Here is a 20,816-nt window from a genome sequence, read left to right on the forward strand (position 1 = left end):
AATGCATTTCTGAACTCTGAAGGTAAAATACTGTATACGCTACTCTGACGCTAAGAGATGTTACTTTCGAGCCTCCTTGAACGCAACACGTTGTTGCTATGTAACAGCCTGCAAACATTGAAAAGAGGAAGTGTAATGTGATTTATTATTATGACTTGTACTTTCCCTGCTGTGGATCATTATTTGTATATCCTGTGCTAACACTGGTAGCTCATATAATTATTGCATTCAGACGAACCGTAATAAGTATTTGCGACGCTAATTTAGCCAAATGATATGTGCACGTGTCACCGTCGTTTACCACGTTCATTAATGACTATGTTGATGTACCCTTTTGTGAATTAAAAATACAAACACAACGCTACATGCAGTATACGACACATGATATGTATGATGTGTAGTAGGAGCTTTTTTCAATTGCCAAGTACAGTAGTCGCTATAACAGTTGCAGTTTTATAAACATGCATTATCATTTAACCTGGACGAATTGGGATACAGACGAACTCTTTATTTCTTTTTAACAGGCTATAACGTCAAGTCATGTCTGCCACCAAGGAAACATCCACCAAAAGCAGTTATCATGATAAAACAGCCATTTACATAGATGAGGAGATTCTGCAGGAGGCCGTATTAGAGCAAGGTCTCAAAGATGAAGCTGAACGCATTGTCAAGCAAGAGGGAATCCGTTTTAATCAGGCCCGCAGATTGAGTCTGGAATACAGAAGTGAGTAGAAAAAATAAATCAGGGTTCCTAATATTGAATGTGTTGCATGGAATGATGTTTTTCCTCCCAAGATATCCAGAAGATTGACCACTTGTGGAAGTTCTCTTCGTTAACCAAGTTAAATCTGAACAACAACTTCATCAAGAAGATCGAAGGATTGGACCATCTCGTTAACCTCACATGGCTCAGTAAGAAAACATGCTTTTATATTCCTTAAAACAACAGTCTTCAGTTAACTGAACATGCATCTTTTTGGGAGACGGGAAGAAGTCTGATTACCTGCAGAAAACCCACCATAGAGAAAATCGCTCGTTATTTAATGTCAAATTAACAGATTGATGGCAGGATGTCACCGGTCAACGCTTCGCTCCCATAGTAGTCTAGTTGCGATCGATTCGATGCCTCGAAGAAAACCAGACCGTCCGTCACGCTACATACACCGTGTGACCATAGGGGCAATTTGCAAACTTGAAATAATGTCCAATTTTGTTTTGTTAGATCTGTCATTTAACAACATCAAGCACATTGAAGGTCTGAATGGTCTTCTGAAGCTGGAAGTGCTGAATTTGTCCAACAACAGAATTTCTCTCATCGAAAACATGGACCCACTTATGGAACTAACCATTTTTTGCATTGCAAACAACAAACTCCAGCAACTGAACAATGTAACTAAATAGCCACATTGTAAAAGCAAAAAGCAAGCACATTTTCTGGAATGCTTTCCTAACCCAAAGTCACTGTACTGCACTTTAAAGGTGGTCTATCTGCGAAAGTTCAAGAAACTCTTCACCCTCAATATAGATGGAAATCCTATCCCTGAGGAGAACGATGAGGAAAAGTACACCCTTTTTCTTGCGGCCTATTTCCAACAATTGAAGTTCCTGAACAACATATTTCTCAATGAGGATATAGTAAGAAACGTGTGCAGTATTTTTTGACAGAAATCTTAACTCGTTTATATTTATGTACCTGCTGTAAGATGGAAACATTTTGCGATGTGCATGGAATGCTATCATCTATGTACAGAGAAATAGGGCCTCCGCAAAGTACAACCTTGACATTGAAGAAATGAACCAGGGGGAGTTACAGGCGCAACAAGCCGCTGAAGAAAAGCGAAAACAGGAAGCTATACTACAAATGCATGAGGTGAGTTCAATAAAAAAAAAATTAAAAAAAATTGCAATCAAGACTTCTGCTCATGTCTTTATCATTATTATTTTTTATTTCAGGATGGTTTTGTGGAGCAGTTGAATGGAGATTATTTGTACACCAACATAATCCAAAATGATACGGAGTTGAAGAAACTACAATGCCTGCCGGGAGTGGATGAGTTGCTCGAGGCATATCCTTTGCTGTACTGGATTCAAATCCGCACAGATGTCAAGCTGTAACTGTGGATGACAAATATTTGTTTGACTACCTTGACCCATCATATTTACATTCGAGCACCAACTAGTGGACCTTTGCAACCAGCTATTTGAAGTCGGCTTGATTGAGTATAAGCGAAGAGATGCCGAGGTGAACTCTTTCTTCGGTCGACTCAATATAGATGTGACGGACAACCAAAGCAGAGCATTCAAAGTGTTGGCTGATTTTCAGATGGAACATAAGCAGGTGCGGACCGAAAATATCGAAACATTTGCTGCGCCCACATAATCCAATGAAATCAAGGAGAGCTGTATCGAAAACTGTGACCTTTACAAAATTCTCAGTTTTGAGGGAAGGTTCTTAGTTGAAGAAGTCTGGCAGTGTCAATTCAATTTACAGTCAGATTGTTCCGATACAGTTCTTGGATTGGAGGGGACGGGGGAGAGATGGCTGACTTTGGCCCACATCATTGATAGAATAATGCTTTGACACTGCAATGATAGTAGGCCGAACGTTCCTTTTGACTCAATGCAAATAACCTACCTTTAGCTTATTTTACTCCTAACCAATGATAAATTACCCAGAATCCTTTACAACACCTAATGGAAAAGAAGCTACAAAACACAAAGTAAGTTATAGTTATGTTTCAAATTAATAACTTACCATGTAAACGTCACATTTGAAAAAGACTGCTGGGGGCAGTGAATTTCTACATAAAGATAAATTTAGCCTTTAAAAAACTCACAGTTGGCGACAACCTGATTGAAACAATAATAATATAAGGCTTATTTATTTTAAGCAAGCTTTGTTTGTGTCAATGTAAGTATGACGGCGTATTAGGGCCACGTATAAATATCTATTTTTTAGAGGGCGGGGGCAATATTCCGAGAAAAAAACTCGCAAATTTGCCACTTTATAAACTCGCAAATTTACAAGTTTTTATCTCACAAATTTGCCACTTTATAAAGTGGCAAATTTTAGACTTTATATAGTGGCAGATTTGCGAGAAAACTTAAAACTCTGAAACTTACGAGAAATACACATACGTAGGCAGGATTCTTAAATTTAAACATTACTCGTCAGTCACCACAGCAAGAGCAACAACACTTCCTGATCCCCTATCAGCTGACTAACACTAACCAATCAGATGCTAGCATACTTTAGGTAAATGCTAATGAATGACAGAGAGCAGCAGATTCGACACATCAACTTAAGATTCTTGTACAAAAAAAATACCAAAATGTATGAACGTGTAAATAATAATTCTGGAAACATAATTGTACAAGTAAATATACATTTTAACAAATTAACTTAAATGCTTGATTGTCCGACCGGGTGTGGACCTTCGCAAAGCGAGGTGTCTTTGTCGCTGGCCAGTGACCGTACACAACGCTTTAAAGAGCGAATGCTTAACATCATATGGTTAATCTATGCTAAAGCAATTACTATCTCCTTATTTGGAAACCCAACCGAAAAGTATTGGCACAAACAGTCGAGTAGTAACCTACGTGTATTTCTCGTAAATTTTAGATTTTTTCTCTCGCAAATCTGCCACTTTATAAACTCGCAAATTTGCCACTTTATAAATGGCAAATTCGCGAGAGAAAAAACTCGTAAATTTGGGACTTTATAAAGTGGCAAATTTGTGAGTTTTTTTCTCAGAATATTGCCCCCGCCCTCTAAAAAATATATATATTTATACGTGGCCCTAATACGCCGTCGTAGTACGCTATGTGTATTTCTCTTTCAAGTTTTTGATTTTTTTTCTCTCGCAAATCTGCTACTATGTAAAGTGGCAAATTTGCGAGAAAAAAAACTAGTAAATTTGCGAGTTTATAAAGTGGCAAATTTTCTACGTCGTCATACTTGTGTACATCATCCTGTTTAAAAAAATAATAATTCTGCAAATACTCAAGGCTAGCACAGTAGTGTATGTTATATCTGTTGCTTTTCTAGAGAACAGTGGATTTGCAGGAGGCACCAAAGGATGAAAAGAAGAGCAAGATGGACATCTGCCTCAAGGAAATCAACGTTTTGTGTTACAACCTGATGGCAGTTGAGTTTCAACTATACAGCTACCTGGAGGTATGTGTACCTATTGACAGATGCTGTACATGTGAAATTTGATTTGAGGTCGTGATGAGCAGTAATGCGCTACCATGATGTCAGACCTGATTCTTTGCCAAAGTGAATTTCACTGAAATGATGCTCCTTCCAGGAAACAATCAAAAAGTTTGACAACAACATCTCAGAGATGATCGGCAGCTTCAGCGAAACGGCTCAAGGCATATATCCTTTACACGTCTATGCATTTCCTGTTAGGGTTGATGGGATTTACATGTCATGTTGTTGCGGGGAAATATTACAGTGGACAAGGAAATATAGGAAAAGAAAACAGACCGTGCTGAATTAAAACAAAAAGGCTTAAACCAAATGTATGCAAAACTACAAGCTTCATTCTAATAGGTTTGATTGTACTGCATGTTTTAATGTTGTAAATTGTATTTGCATTGAATTCAGTAAACCTTAAGTTTCACACATCACTGGAGAGAGCCTGTGCGCCTTAGTAGCACTAGTACTACACTTTTACAATGACTTGATTAGACACTGAGTTGACTGGAGCCTCCCTAGATATGCTGGTATCAGGGCTGACCAAGGGCATAGGCAAACTAGGCGGTCGCCTAGGGCGCCATCTAGTGGAGAGGGCGCCAAATTACAGGGCAAAAAAAAAAGCTACAAAATATTTCCCCCCCTCAGGTTTTCTAAAATAAAATATGTAAAGGACCCTGCTATTATTTTTGTTTTTGCATTTTTGTATTGCAGAATTGTGTTGTTTTATTGTGCTATTATAATATAGTTAATACTTTTATTTTGAAGGATACAGGAAAAGGTCTCATAAACCGGTAGGAACTGACGTAAGTAACCAACGTACTGCCATAGCGCTAGTGACAGTTATTTTAAGTGAACGGAATCTTTAGAATCAGTTCATTAAAAATAACCGTTCAAAAGATTCGTTCATCGAATCGTTCGTCTGCGCATGAGTGTGTTTCTATCAAAAACAAAAGTACGTTCACTCACTGAATCATTCCTGAACCGGAATTGTCAACACGTTCACTCACTTACTCGTTCACTCGCTGATACGTTCGTGAACCGGAAATGGCAACACGTTCACTCACTGACTCGTTCACTCGCTGATCCGCGTTGGCTAACGCCAATAGCATGGGAGTACGTTCGCCCGTGTCTGACGCTGGCTGCTGATTTGTCGTTCGCGAAGATTGATGACATGAGCGTGGCTGAGCTCAAATGAACTCAGAAAATAACAAATCACTTCAGGAAGTGATCCGTTCACTCAAAGATTCGTTCTTTTTGAACGAAACGTACGTGAACGACACAACACTACATAGCGCCGTCTTCCAAGTGCAGAGAAGACGTGTGCGCGCCACAGGAAATCAGAGAAAACTGAAGTTTACAACGATTCTTTAGCACCTGCCGTGGAGCCGGGTCGTAGACTTGAGGCTTCCGTAGAGCCGGGACGGGGACTTAAGGCTGCCGTGGAGCCGGGACGCGGACTTGAGGCTGCCGTGGAGCCGGGACAGTCTCCATATGCCTCCAGCTGGGTCCTTGGTTGTTGGGATCATTCTGTCATGAAAAGGTGCGCGTAGGAGAGGGTGGACCCAAAGGCGAGGAGACACATCAGGGAGACAGGACAAAAGGAGAAACTTTATCGGAACAAGTGGGGACGGGTGAAAGGACGAGGACTGGGGAAGACGTGGCTGGAGAAGACGGGGGAAGGCGGGTCGCCATGACTGGGCTGGGCGAGAGGAGACTGGTTGCCATGAATTGTTAACAAAATGGGCGTTCGTCATTGACCTCATTCTTTTTATTACTTTTGATATGTATTTTACACAAATATATTGTACATAGTTTGAAAACATTTTATAGTTAATAATGTCAGCACAAATTGCACTAAACAGTTGTATTGCACTGTACTTATGCTATTTATTTGTATTACTTGTAGTTGTCTAGGGGGGGGGGGGGGGCTACAATCTACTTTTGCCTAGGGCACCAAATCACCTAGGGCCGGCCCTGGCTGGCATTGTGTGTAAGTTAACGTCCTTGACTCAATCACACATTTGTCCAGTGTCGAGAGCTGGAGGACAGCCATCATCAGAAGGTAACAAAAATCGCTGTCACCACACTGGAGGTGGTGGCTAAGGGAGAAGCCGAAGATGATTTGCCAGATGATGTTAGAATGGTAGGTTGTACAAAATTAGAAATGCATACACGAATACAAGCAAGCTGTGTTTCTCAATGTAGCTGTTCTTGGACAAAAACACGGTGATGGACACTCTGGCTGCCAGTCATGATAACCATCTACAGACAATTAATGACAGAGAAACTCAATTGGTGTCACGCGCTGAGGCCTGGAAAGTGGCCCTTATCAAAGGGGTACGAAACTGAAATGACATAAGATTGTCTCTCATGTGTGCATGCTGGTCATGTGATGCTTATGTTATGTTTCAGATTGAAGACACAGAACTGAAGAGGAACCGAATGCGCATCGCAGATATCCATAGATATGCTGACTATTTGAGGGTGCAACTGAAAGAGTTAATGTAGTTCAACCACAGTGGCCCTGAAGGGAATTCCTAGGCGGAAGCACTTTGAATGGATATGTGAGGACTATCGCAACACATTTTATTGTGCCCCAATAGGTTTTTGTTCCTTGAAAACAAATACATGTACATTGCACTGATTTACTTATTCTGTTGTTTTTCCTCCATGGCAAAGATTTGCTTACGTCTTTTTAGTTGAACTTAAAGCTATTATTGTATAAATGAGAACAGGTGGACATAGATCAATCTACCTGTAGTGGAAGAATGGTAAAGATCAATGTATTTCTCTTGCTAATCACCATACATTTCAGACATAAATACGGATACATTGTTTGTACTTAAATAAATAATCATTTTCTGATCAATTAAGTAAAAATGGCTTAATTGCATACTCTTAGACAATTAATTACTTTATTTGCATTATTTTAAATATTAAGTGAACTGCATGTGTTTAATCAATTCTAAAGTGATATAGGAATTATTATTATTATTATTATTATTTGAAGCCTTTCCACACATATTTAAGCCTCAGAATAATTCTGAACTCTTCATTCACATTTGTCTTTCTTCAACGTCTCTGAAGGGTCGTGGTGTTCTCAGTCCTGCCACTTGCGTCTCTTCTAACCTTATGATCCACGTTACATGTGGTATATCTGGTCGTGACACGTTTTTTTGTTGTTGATATATATTTTTATTACATTTTCCTGAAATCTCCTTGGGTGGCCCACCCAAGTATTAAAATGGTGTGGGAAACACAACGTAAAAACGTACTTCAGGTGGTTGAAGTCGTCAGTCTTTTTTTGTAGCGTATATCGTCATATTACTACATGTCCCATGGTGCCTTTCGATATTAAAGTACCCAATAAAAGGCCTGCTCAGCCCTTAGCAATCAGCCAATCAGATTTAGGGAAACTGAACCCTCCATTCAGAGTCCTACGGAGGTCGCAAGTCAGAAGAAATTGTAGAAACTTTTGGATCTCGGGGACTTGGTACGACAGGCCAGGCAAGCCCTTTTCTCCCCTGTCAGGTAGCGCTCTCCTGCTTCAAAGTTCATGACGGTAGCCGACGGTGAGCCGTTACCGCTCGTCATGCCCGTCCCAGCCGAGTGCTGCCTTACATCCGACGCGGCCTGTCCATCCCCGAGCTCGCTTATACCGCCTGCCCCGATCAATGGGCAGCAGCCCGGCGTGGCCACGTCGCTCCTGTACAGCGGCTCCCAGTTTCGGGGCTACCAGAAGAGCAAAGGGAACGCCTACGACGTGGACGTTGTTTTGCAGGTCAATGCAATGTTTACTTTTAAACTTGGTCTTTTCCTCCCCACCTTCTCTCTCTCCTGAACGTGACATTATTTTTAGCTTGCAGTTGCTACGTAGGTAGCTTACTTGGCACGTCGACGTTGGCTTGGTTGACATTCAATACTTACTAACACACTGACCTGGTTTGCTAACCACTTGTTGAAAGATCGATTATATAATCGTAATTAAATGTTCCATTTATTTTGTTGCATTTTTGTGTTTAACTATAACCGCAAAATCGGGGCAGCAATTAATGATTAAAGTTATTATTAGAGACCTCTTTAATGATATTACTCGTTTAATGATAATAATTGACATATTAAGACATTTGCAAACATCTGCTTATGGAAAACAATAACACACGTTTGAGGAGCATAGAATGCTGATCGCCTATGTTTGGAAGCATATTTATAGGTTATTCGGGTCAGATTTAACCAAAATGGATTCTCTCTTATAGCATGTGACTCCAGAGGACTCCTATTTGTGTGGATATCTGAAGATCAGCGGCCTGACTGAAGTGAGTGAATGGGAACATTAGGCTGACACCAGGGGTTTTTGTTGATGCTTTACGGGGCTCATCGCGGGCCAGTTGACACAAACGAGATCAAATCCCTATTTTAAGGTTCACACTCCTGACCTGAATGTAAGAGACAAGTGTGTATCCATTTCATTATGTAATACTTTTGAGGGTGGGGGGAGTGGCATGTAGACATGTTGTTAGCAGGTCAGGTTGCGGGTAATTTGACACAAGTGTTACCAACACATGCATGGCAGATTTCGCATCCACTCCTCGCCTTGACAATTTCTTAAATTTTGTGACTACTAGGAGTATCCAACGCTCACAACATTCTTTGCCGGTGAAATCATAAGTCGAAAGAGGCCTTTTTTAACGAGGAAGTGGGATGCTGACGAGGACGTGGACAGGAAGCATTGGGTATGTCCTCATTCTCCTGTTGCTTCCAGCATGGAGCATGGTATTAGCGCTGTTTGTCTGACTGATTCACTTTTTGCAGGGCAAGTTTCAGCCATTTTATAAAGTCGCCAAAAGCTTCAACTCAGATGACTTTGATTATGACGCGCTGGAACACAGCGATTATGTCTTCATGAGATGGAAAGTCAGTCCCCAATGTGTTTTTGGTGACCCTTTACAACTTCCTTTTCTTCCCCCTAAATGTGAATTTGGAAGTCTGAGCCTGTATGTTATGTTTCCCGCTTAAAAAGGAGCAGTTCCTGGTTCCCGATCACACCATCAAGGACATCAGCGGCGCTTCCTTTGCTGGCTTTTACTACATCTGCTTCCAGAAGTCCACAGCCACTATTGAGGGTTACTATTACCACAGGAGCTCGGAATGGTCAGTCACCACATTATTATTTTATTTTTAATATTTCTGAAAAAAGGAAACACATGGGATGGATGGATACTATACTTAGGGAAGTATAGTACTGTAAGATGAGATTCAAACCTCAGAAGCAGACATGCTAACTATTAGTACACTCACTGTGCTTCCCCTGTAAACAAACAAAACTGGGTTAACCATTCATCCATCCGTCACATTCCTATTTCAGTTGCGTTTAAATTTTTACTGCAGCAAACTAGTCAGGCCTCCGTTAATTTTTGGCTGCTTGCTTGCAGTTAATTTTCATTTTCTCAAGACAAAGCAACTGTACAATAACTGCGCTGATAGAATTATTGGCCTGATTCACAACATCTTATCCATCTCTATTAGTAACCCAGCTACTGCTTTCTTATCGCAGCTTGTAAGTCCAAACATGGTCAATTTCATATTATTTTCCCAAATCGACACTAATTGTCTGTCTGTTACTTTTCTTTCACATTATAAATAAACTACTGGTTATAAAAAAAAATCAATATTGCAATATATTGTTGTGCTCTCTGTTGCAATAACTATATTGATATTTTATGACAACACACCAATGCAATGCACATAAGGAATTAATCCCGTCATTCAGACATGTTTTTTTTTTGCTTGGTTTACACATTTTCTACCAACATTTTTATAATGTTGTCACGAAAGTATATATAATAGCTAATTTAGAACGCTAAGAAACCGCTAGTTAATTACGCTGTCATTGTATGATAAGTCACAAGTCAGAGTGGCTAGCAGCCAGTGTTAGCATTAGCAACAGATGCCTGGCTGGTACGGTGGCCCTGAAGTGCAAAACGCAAAAAAGAGCTGGCAACAGTAAACGAGTGACAGCTGTTACTTGGCTTGCTTTCTTTACTTATTTTCCAATATCCTGGACCTAGGCTACTTTGTAATTCACTCCATGTTTTAAGGAAGATAATTTTCGTTATTAAAAAAAAATATATATATATATATATATATATATATATATATATTATTTTTTTTAGCTTTGTTTTCATTTATTTTAGAAAACACCTTTGCTAACAAAATAAAACATTAAACTCAAAATGTAGCAGTTTAGATTTTAGGAACACAACTTGAAGCCATTAATACCTTGTTGTTTTATACATGGACTGTGTGTGTTAAATGTTTCTGCCTCTTATTGCACATAAAGTTGTGTTCCTAAATGGCCATCTTAGACATTTTGAGTTGATTTTTTTAATTATTATTATTTTTTTAAGTGTTTTATAAAATAAATGAAGGCAATGTACTATTTATCTTGTTTTGTTGTTGTTTGTTTTTTATATCCGAAAAACGAATTGATCTGTGACTCAAATCTATGATCTGACCTGTGACTTTTGTGATCCTTTGCTGCCACCGTCAGTACTTAATGTCTCCTGTCCTGTTTGTGGGGGCGCTAATCCCCTAAATGACAGTAAAGTATAAGCAGTGGTGAAGAATTGATGTCTAGACAACACTACTGGCTTAGAAGAACAGTCTGCCTCTCTTATTGTCTTGCAGGTATCAATCACTCAACCTGAACCATGTCCGAGAGCACAGTATGCCCATTTATGAATTCCGCTGAAAAAGATGACGAACAAATGTGTTTGTCAAGGAGGGCTCAGCTCGCGCCACCCTAGTCTTCAATGGGATGCAAAAACAAATAACTAAGGATGGCGAGAGCGCCACTTGCTGCCCAGAATGGAGCCTGGATCCCACTGGGTATCCCCCACACGGCAAGGCGCTCCCTGGCTCCTGTGGAAGACCGAAAGAAAGACGCGAAGGCCAATGGGCACGATGAACAGGTCTCATAGTGGCCGGCAGACCTGATGACGTCCACCTCTAATTTGCCAATATGGCTTGATTTTGTTTTTTAATTGTTTTACAACAACCTACTTTTACTTTTTGCCCTTAAGTTGAAGCAACTAAGCCATGGCAAGTTGGTTTTAAGTCAAATCTGATTTCTTTCACAATATACAGTATAACATTGATTTTAAATGAAAATCAACCACCATCATCCCTCATTGATTATCAAAGATTGTGACATGGCAAATGTTCTTTCTTTTTTTTAACTCTATGCAAGTCAGCCGTGGAGAAAGCACCATACAGTGTTTAAAAAAAATATGTATACATATATAATTTAGTTAGAGTATTTTTTTAAAAATCCAAACATGTAATGTCACATTCCAGTTGCGCCACCATTTTCGGTCAGGGAAGTTGACATATATCGATGACGAGTGCAAAGTAATTATAATCCAGTTCATGTGTCCGTATTACACAAGTAGATGCAAGAAAGGCTTGCTTGCCTGGTTGGGAAAGTTACTTGAACAAATTGAGGGTGAGATGTATGGTCAGTGTTAGGAAAGCTTAAGATTTAGGTTGCATTTTATTTGGAAATATTATGAAACAATCAGTAAAGAGCCATGCGCTTTTGGAAAAGTGACAAATTTGAAAAAGTATTCCAAACTTATCAGTGCCTTGAAATAAAATGCAGTTATAATTGATGACAAAATGCACCTTGTATAACAGTTTCATGGAACACACCACATTGAAAAATGGTGGACTCATATGTAACAAGTAAATTTGAGAAATAAAAACGTCCTTTTTGCCAACGTGTAAAAACTACCACCACCCCCACCCCAATATGAAGATCGTTCCCATTTGAACTGACTTTCGTGCCATTGTGTCCACTAGATGGCAGCAACACACTGCATGTCTTTAGCATTTCAACGTACAGTGAGTGAAGATGGGAAGGACGACAAACGACTTAATGTTTGTAAGTTGTCCTTCTATTAATGTTTGCGGAAATAACATTTCTTAAAGATTCAATGTACATTTTATCACATTTTCAAATCAAAATAATCCTCACAAGTCACATTACAACAATCCAAAGTCCATTTTTTTCAATGAGCGGAGAGCGTTGTTTCACTGAGGAAAAATGCTGCATTTGAGGAAAGTGGGAAATGGGATTTATCCCACTCAGTAATTTACATTTGCCTCAAACGGTTTGAGGGTAAGTTTTCTCCCTTTCAGGCAAAATCATATATATATATATATATATATATTTATATATTTATATATATATATATATATATATTGTTTTGTTGTTGCTGTTCATGTTATGAAACTACAGTATGAATTGTTGCTCCTGTCTTCAACTGTACGTTTTTGCCTGAAATAAATGAAATGAAAAAATGAGGGCGGAACTAGGACGCTTCGCGTGGGATAAATTCGACTTGAGACATTCCTCGAATTTTAACGTAATTTGGGAATTGTCAAAAACAGTGCAACAACACGTCAAAGGCATTCAATTGAATGTATTCAGTCATATTCTTTATCCTCTAAGAAAAGCTGAGACATCTATACAACTGTTGAGATCTGAAAAGCCACTGCAGGAACATGAGGTTATAATAATAATATTGCATGGGATTTATCATATAACATTATTCATGCACTCACACATTCACACTGGTGGTATACTGGGGCAGACTGTCGGAAGTGTGGCTGCCACAGCGTGCGCTTATGGCCCCTCCGACCACCATCAAACATTCGCACCATCCAGAACTGGATGCTCTAACCTCCTGAGTTAATGGAAAATAGAATAGAAATATGTATTTATTTAAACCATTATGATCAATCTGAAGTGCTTCGCCGCTAAATAGTGAGCAAGCATGGCAGTTTCCCAAGCTGATTATTAACAACAGCTATTTGAATTGTTGAATATTTCCAATGTGTACGTGCCGTAGCCATGGAAACAGGCGAACGCGAGAAGACGCCAACATGGTTTCAATGTAGCCTATCACAAAAAGCAGGAAGCAACTTGCATATTTATGGAGACTATTAATTTCTGGGAAGTCCTCACCAAACCAACTAAACATGACTCAATGTCAGTCATGTTATGTGGCATCTAATTTTACACACCTAATTATTGTGTGACACAAATTAAAGGTTTATTTATACTCGCATCGTTATGCAACTTAAACCACAGCTGCCATTTTAAGCACATGAAAGGAAACACATTTTTTGTCAAGGGTCTTAATTAAATGTTTAATCATAGTTTTAATTATTGTGCTGCGCTACTTTTCCAACCGCATGGAATATTTCAATCAAGCGCAGATCGGGGGCTGAGGAGCAGGAGGTTGTTTTGGCTCTGTTGAAATGACTAATCCTGCTCCAGTTTGTTTGAAGTCAGCCAAGTTGATCAATCAGACAGGCAAGAAGATTTGAGAAAAACAAAGGTATGCTTCTTGCAGCATCATGCTCTGTTGTTACGTCGGTTGTTGTGTATGTATTCTGTTGTGGCAGCGAAAAAAGAAGAAGCAATAAACACTGAGGAAAGCAACCGAGAATAGTCTTAGTCTTAGTATGTCATGGCACAAAGATGTCACAGCACTACATTTGTTGAAACAAAGCTTAACTGGTACCATTATGCCAGAAGATGGTACAAAAAGTGCTACTTAGATCTTCTTGTGTGTGAGAAATAAAGCTCCTCAACTCACTTCAACATAGTTCCTTGGCAACAAGATGCTAGGGAGATTTCCTGACACAGAGCATACAACGATTGTCCATGTGTGCGAGCACTTGTGCAAAAAAAAATTCAAGTGACATGCCGTGCAATTAAAACAAACGACGTTTGGAATACGTATTCGTTGTGGGTTGTTATGTAATCACATTTCAAAAACAACAACTCCTCAGTTATGACGTGCATTGCAATTTATATTATGTAAACCTGAGTTTAAAAAATTAAATTGCATGTAATTAGCAAAAAATCAAACCCTGTTAATGACAATGGCCGTGCATGTCATACATGCTAATATTATTATTATTATTGTGTAACTAGAGCTGTCATTTTGTCAAACAATTAAAATATTAAATCAGATTAATCACATCTTTTCACATCAAATTTGGATGAATCATGATTAATCACTTAATTTTAAAAGCTTTTTTATCAAAAGTTTTTGCCCACCAAATTCAAAGAGCACCTGTTATGTGTTAATTTTTTTGACATTTAATGTTATGAGGACGTCTTCAACCGTTTTTGAGCCACTGCACACGCTCATCCTCCACTTTTTTTAACCAGGTAATTACTTGCATAATTGAAAATGGGGAAAAAAATGAACCAAATATTTTGTATGTCATACGCAAACATTTATGAAATGCTTTACTTTAATGTATGTAGTTATGTTTATTGCTCAAACAAAACCTGTGCTACCACCTTTCACATAACCATCCGCTGTCAAAATGTAAAGTGCGATTAATCTGCATTAATACATGATTAATGCGATCATTTTTGGTGATTAATGAGTTAACGCTTTAACTTTGACAGCACTATCATATGTAACATTTGAAACATTGGAGACCATTGCAATTGGATTAAAACATTGATTAGACACTTATACAAATGATCTAAAATGGTTTCAAACGGTGACTTTAACTTGAGAGATGTGGGAGGGGAAAATCTATGCTGAAGAGTTTGTGCAACAACACAACAGACTGGCTTCAAGACAAATGAAAAATGTTTTGCACTGATGAAATGAAGATGATCCTTTTACGTGGAAAGTGTGCTTGACACGCCCTCAAGCCTGAATTCAAAAAGGAAGGAGGAAATCCACCTTGAAATATTTTAGTGAAGCAATCGGATCGGTAAGTGAGCAACATTCTCGTAACAGAACAAGCACACATTCTGAGCTGTGGCCAACCAAATACCCAGAAGTTTACCCCATAGAGAACTTGTGGGAATGCTTCAAAAACACTGATTTGGAAGCGAAACCTGATACTGGGTTTGGTAACCAAACTTTGGTTAATCCACCCAATTAAATGTATTTTTTTTTAGAATGTGTATTTTCCCCACTTGAATGCATGGAAATAAAAGTTATTAAAATGATTTTTAGTATTCATTCCATTTAGTTTTTTTGTAATTCACACTGCTATTCAGTCACTTAATGAATCAGCTTTATATATATATATATATATATATATATATATATATATATATATATATATATATATATATATTTATATTTATAGACTCGAGGACAGTGTAAATATCACAGCAACATGCAACCTAAAATCAAAATTCAACTATTCTGAACTGGAATGAAAAAACAAAACAAACAAAAAAAACTGGTTTTAAAAAGGCTGTAGCATGGCTACAAGTAGTGTTAATTTTGTTAACGAAAACTAAATAAAAATGTTTTCATCAACACATATTTTTCACCGGATGAAAACTAGACTAAAACCCCCATTAATAAACAATAATTGGGACTAAATCAGTATGCAGTTTTTGTCGACTAATAAAGACGAGACAAAAATTTAGCTCACTTGATAAAGACTGGACTAAAATCTATGGACATTTTAGTTCACAAACAAAAACAAGATGAAAAGGATATTATTTGTAAAATCCTGTGTATGCTAATCTGTCACTAACACACAGTGACACACCCTCTTTCAAATCTGCAGCTAGGAGTGCAACGTAACATTAATGCAACAGCTATAGGCTAATGTTCAAACAATGTTAATCCGACTGCTAACTAATGCTAGTTCATTTGCTAGCTTGTAGCATGGAGTCATAATGGCCACTTGTTGATATACTGTAATTGTGTATGAGGTTGTTTCAAATCAAAAAGATGAGAGAATATTTGATGTGAAGTTGTTTTAGATTAGATGGAAATGTTCAATATTATCTGCTGACAAAAAATGTAAAAGGCTAAAATGATTATCCTGACTAAAACTAGACTAAAATGTTGACAGTTTCTGTTGTCTAAAATTAGATGAATGAAATTGTGTTTTCTTGGACCAAAATAAAGACTAAAATGCTCGATTTATAGTCGACTAAAAGGTGACTAAATAAAAATGGGATGAGGTTGACTAACTATGATTAATAACTAACAAGTGTGATTGAAATAGGCCAATCTTACCAATTGGCCTATTTTATGACGTGCTGCGGGGGTTGGTGCAATGTTGGACTTTCCCTTAAGTGTCACAAATGCTGCTGTTGTGTCAAGCAGCCACACCTGCGCAGGTGGCGCGTGTATAAATGAGCCAGCGGAGCATCCGTGTGTTGCATTGTCAGAAGCGCTCGCTTCCTTATTTTGCTGCTCTGGGCTTAGCCATTGGACTTTGGACTTGCCATGTCGTCGCAGAGGTACCCCATCAATATCCGTTTGACCGGAGTGATGGAGAAGGACAAGAAAAATGTAAGACATCAATTTTTCTTGGAGAATTTCCTGAGATGGAAAAGTTGTAACGTGTGACGTTTTTTTTTTGTCCTCCAGCTGTACATCACTTCAGTGCTTTGGTCAGACGAGGAAGAAATTGTCATCTACAGGACTGTTGATGACTTCAAGAGAATGCATGTACGTGCGAAACACATCTTTGATATATCAACATACTTTATGCTGCACTAGTAGCTAAATATGTCACTTTGGCTTGTTCTACAGAAGCTGATAAAGAAAGCGTTCCCCGGCACCAAGAAATCGGAGAGAATTGTGCCTAAATTCAAAGGTACCGCATTTGTTCTTCACATTCACTCAGCCTTTGTGTTCGATGACTAAGAGCCTAACCCAAGTGTCACGTATGCTTCTAGTCACAAAAAAGTCCAAAGCAGGACAGAAGAATGGCAGTGCTAAGTCCCTGAATTACCTGAAGCCCTTGCAGAGGTACTGCAATGAATTGCTGAGCTGTGATCCGCAAGTCAACCAGTCGGTGCACCTCATCCAGTTTCTCAACCCCAAAAATGAGGAACTGCAGCCAGAGTACTCCAGGAACAGGTGCGTTTGTTTCATTGGCACACAAGGCTGACTAATAAAGTGTGCGGCTGAAGTGAACGTCAAGATTAATTAATGACAGCCGAGGTTTTCGAGACATCCAAACAGAAAGACAAATTGATTGTGAAGAGCTGTATGTGAGAAAGAAAAAAAAAGAAAAAAAAGAGTAGTTCAGATGTATTCAACTTGAACATTGCAATACATTTTTATTGAATCACAAGATAGGTAAACACAGTTGCTGAAATTAGAAATTCAGCACGTAAACTCCTAATTTTTAAACATTCAAAATAGTACATTTCAAGCACATCACAAAATTCCAAGCACTCACAGTAGCACTAGGCATGTCAAGTGAGACATTGTTGAATAATTACAGGCAAGCTTAGTGACAAGTGAACAAGCAGGATGGTAGTGCAGATTAGCCCGAGGCCTTTTTCCAGCAGCCCTTTATTTTTTTTGGGCCAGTGCCAGTTGAGCCAAAGGTGGAGTGCACACCGAACGTGACGACAGTCAATCGCCAGGCACATATCGACAAAACAAGCATTCGCTCCTATGTACAATTTAAAGTCTTCACTGAACATACCAGTCATGTTTTGGGTCTGGTTCTGCACCATATTTACATCCAGTTTTTCCTTTCCCCCTCAGCATCATAATCACCCCCCCTGAAACCCAAGCTCAACAAGAGCAGGTTTTCAGCCAGGGTAGCAATGTGACCCAGCCCTTTTCCACGGAGACTTACAGGTGTGTGGCCTCCTATGAGACCAAGGACACCAAGAACAAGCCATTCAAAGTGGCTTTGGATGAAAAAGTTGACGTACTCATCAAGGACAAAGCAGGTGAGCCGAGCGGCTTTGGCAACTCCGGAACAAAGCGCAGAACGTGATGATATCCGATTCTGATGTTTTCGTTTGTGTCTGACTTCAGGCTGGTGGCTTGTGGAGAATGACGACAAGTGCTTGGCTTGGTTTCCCGCTCCGTACCTGGAGAGGATGGACAATGAACCGGAAGGGGACAATATTGATGGACTTCCGGAAAGAGGTACAAGTGCAGACCCGCCACCAACCCCCTGGAGACACCTTGCCCTTTTCTCAAATGCGTTGAACGCGTCCCTAAGTTTGACTCTATCTCCATCAGGATTGTTTTACACCGTGACCAAGAGCTACAAATCCACCAAAAATGATGAAATAACAGTGAGCATCGGCGCCTCTGTGGAGGTCTTGCAGAAGTCGGAAAACGGCTGGTGGCTCATCAGGTATTCTCAACTTTCAACCTTTTCCATGAGAATTTCAACAGCGTTAGGGTTATCGTGCCTTGTACCAAATAATGAGTACCATTCGGATGGTAGTGTTATATAACAATTGACATTTTGTAGCTTGAAGGATTGAGACTATCACTGTACCCAAAGACGGAACTGCTTTTGTACCCTTGATACTTGGGACTTTTACAGCTTAGGGTCAGTTTTTGGTCCTGGAAAAGGTACCGCTTCCTCTACTAAAGGACTGGGATTTTAGGGTTATAATGCAGGATATATTCATGAAGGATTAAGGTTCATGGTTATCATTGCACCTGTACTTTGCCATTGACAAGGTACAAACAGTCATCTTGGAGTTTTACTATCAATACCAAACGCATAAGGGACCCAAACTGGCATTCCCTTATAATGGATTGTCAGTGGGGTGCTACCTTCAAAAGGTACTGCTTTTGTATCCCCGGAACAAGGATTTTAGGACTTGGGAACATATTGTATCCAATACCCCACTGGTCAAGGACAACGTTCAAACTGTTGGCCATGGACAAAATACACCTTAGAATCCACAAATAAGTTGGAATGCCAGATACATTTACATAAATTCTACCTCAAGAGACAGATTTGGACACAAGGGGCACAATGGCTTGCTATTGGGTGGCACCTATGAAGGTACCGCGCTCTTGTGCCCTTGACATTTATGACTGTCTTGAGAACATACCTGCACCAGACTGCCATGGACTTGGTACTTGGGTACTTACTTATCTATATCTGACTGTGGAACTTTGTCCGACCTTTAAAGAATTTAACTCAACCGTTGTTTTTCTACAGACACCAAGGCAGGGCCGGCTACATCCCCAGCATGTACCTGAAGCCCCCAAGCCATGGCCGCATGGGAGGAGGCCACCACGAGCACAGCAGCCCCGTCCTTCTCTCCCCCACCAACCTGGCAACACAGTCACAGTTGATGAGCCGCTCTCAAGAAAACCTGCTAAAACTGAACACGACCAGGCCCGCCTCCCCCAACCCCCTCCGACCCCTGACCAGGCAACTGTCTAGATCTGTCGAGGTCCTGAGCCCACCTGCACCAGCCCCGTACGCCGCCAAGCCAGCCACCGCCTCGCTTCCCAAGCCAAGACCTGCCCCACCTCCGAATACAAGACATCCTCCATCTCCCAAACCAAAACCATTGCCCAATCCAGGACACACTTATCCTTCCAACCAAAGACAAGCTTCACTCCCAAATGCAAGCCCCGCCTCACCTCCCAACACAAGACAAGCTTCACTCCCCAACCCAAGCTACACCTCACCTCCCAACGCCAGCTACGTCCCGACGCCCATCATCATGGTGGGGAATGACATAGATAGCGATCTTCCGCTTAGCCTGATTGGTGACAGTGAGCTGGAGTTCACAAGTGACAGCGACTTCAGCAGCAGCGACGAATTCAGCTCGTCCTCGGCGAGCACGATCATCAGCCTGAGCATGAGCACAGACGACTACCGCCTGAGACGCAGCCCTTCACCAATGGCTAGGAACACACTGAGTCCGCAAAGTGCAAAAGAGGGCAAAATGACGGCCGGCATCTCCGACCCAAACATCTTCAAGAGCGTCTCAGCACCCAAGGTGCCACCCAGGCCGCAGACCGATGAGATCCTGAGCCGTTGCACAACCATTACCCGCAAGAACGCAAACAGATCTCCCAGCCCGGCTCCCATACAAACTCGGTAGAGGAAGCCAATGTCGGACAATTCAGATCAGACAATTACAATGCAGTGAAATGTGTTCAACTGCAAATTGAATGAAGTCCCACCAACACCTTGACTCATCAAACCAACTTTCTGAAATGTATTTAGTGTATTATATTAGAAAGATTGCTAGCACCTTTGAAGCTAATTATTGTCACGAACATGAATCACTCGAGTCTTTCCAGTGGCTTCAGGGTATAGTTTCCATAGTGGAAAACTGCATGTATGCATTTAGACATGTACCCAAAGAAATTTAGCTTGCATTAAGAATGCTAAAAAAAAAAATAGACTGTGGGCGTGTGTTGTGGTTTGTTTGCTTTGAACCAAATAAAAGCATGGTGATCAAATGCGGAGTGGCGTTACATGGCTTACCAAAGATAACAATGACATACCATAGGGACAAACTGGTTCAGATCATTTCCTCATTCCAATCCACAATTGTGAAACTCCGAAGTCCTTTCACAGCAGGGAAAACATCTCACACGAGCTGCACTGAAGTCAGCTGTATGAACCACGACACAACTAAGGTCACATTTTCATTTCCTTGATATGCACTTGTGAACCTTTCCCTTGGCAGCTGCATGAATGCAAGCGGTACAGCCCCGTCGGACAGTAGCCCCAATTAAGCCCCTTCAGCATTTTATTTGATATCCTAAAAATATACTGTATTTACAAATTATTTTTCAGCTTC

General features: G+C 40.1%; 3 protein-coding genes across 6 annotated transcripts; all 3 read left to right on the top strand.

The window, feature by feature from the left end:
* Positions 1–92: 92 nt before the first annotated feature.
* Positions 93–7,008, top strand: drc3 (dynein regulatory complex subunit 3). Of its 4 annotated transcripts, none has more exons than XM_086083114.1 (13): positions 93–206; positions 525–724; positions 796–912; positions 1,223–1,389; positions 1,480–1,644; positions 1,751–1,870; positions 1,954–2,065; positions 2,163–2,338; positions 4,049–4,177; positions 4,311–4,381; positions 6,224–6,347; positions 6,410–6,541; positions 6,617–7,008. In XM_086083114.1, exons 2-13 carry the CDS (start codon positions 541–543, stop codon positions 6,710–6,712), a joined length of 1,593 nt encoding a protein of 530 aa, XP_085939240.1. In that variant the 5' UTR covers positions 93–206; positions 525–540; the 3' UTR covers positions 6,713–7,008. The 4 variants fall into 4 exon arrangements, with proteins under 4 accessions (XP_085939240.1, XP_085939267.1, XP_085939249.1 ...); XM_086083141.1 differs by having other exon boundaries at positions 1,480–1,635; XM_086083123.1 differs by having other exon boundaries at positions 108–132.
* A 608-nt stretch (positions 7,009–7,616) lies between these two features.
* Positions 7,617–11,982, top strand: gid4 (GID complex subunit 4 homolog). Its single transcript, XM_086092660.1, has 6 exons — positions 7,617–7,985; positions 8,461–8,520; positions 8,830–8,937; positions 9,017–9,118; positions 9,225–9,355; positions 10,892–11,982. Exons 1-6 carry the CDS (start codon positions 7,761–7,763, stop codon positions 10,953–10,955), a joined length of 690 nt encoding a protein of 229 aa, XP_085948786.1. The 5' UTR covers positions 7,617–7,760; the 3' UTR covers positions 10,956–11,982.
* Positions 11,983–16,405: 4,423 nt separating this feature from the next.
* On the top strand, positions 16,406–20,472 carry noxo1a (NADPH oxidase organizer 1a). Its single transcript, XM_086092648.1, has 8 exons — positions 16,406–16,566; positions 16,645–16,725; positions 16,810–16,873; positions 16,956–17,139; positions 17,779–17,969; positions 18,058–18,171; positions 18,268–18,385; positions 19,211–20,472. Exons 1-8 carry the CDS (start codon positions 16,501–16,503, stop codon positions 20,106–20,108), a joined length of 1,716 nt encoding a protein of 571 aa, XP_085948774.1. The 5' UTR covers positions 16,406–16,500; the 3' UTR covers positions 20,109–20,472.
* The last annotated feature ends 344 nt before the right edge of the window (positions 20,473–20,816 follow it).

This window comes from Leptonotus elevatus, chromosome 1 (assembly GCF_054856555.1).
Source record: "Leptonotus elevatus isolate MCC_2025b chromosome 1, RoL_Lele_1.0, whole genome shotgun sequence".
In the NCBI taxonomy this organism is placed as follows: domain Eukaryota; kingdom Metazoa; phylum Chordata; class Actinopteri; order Syngnathiformes; family Syngnathidae; genus Leptonotus; species Leptonotus elevatus.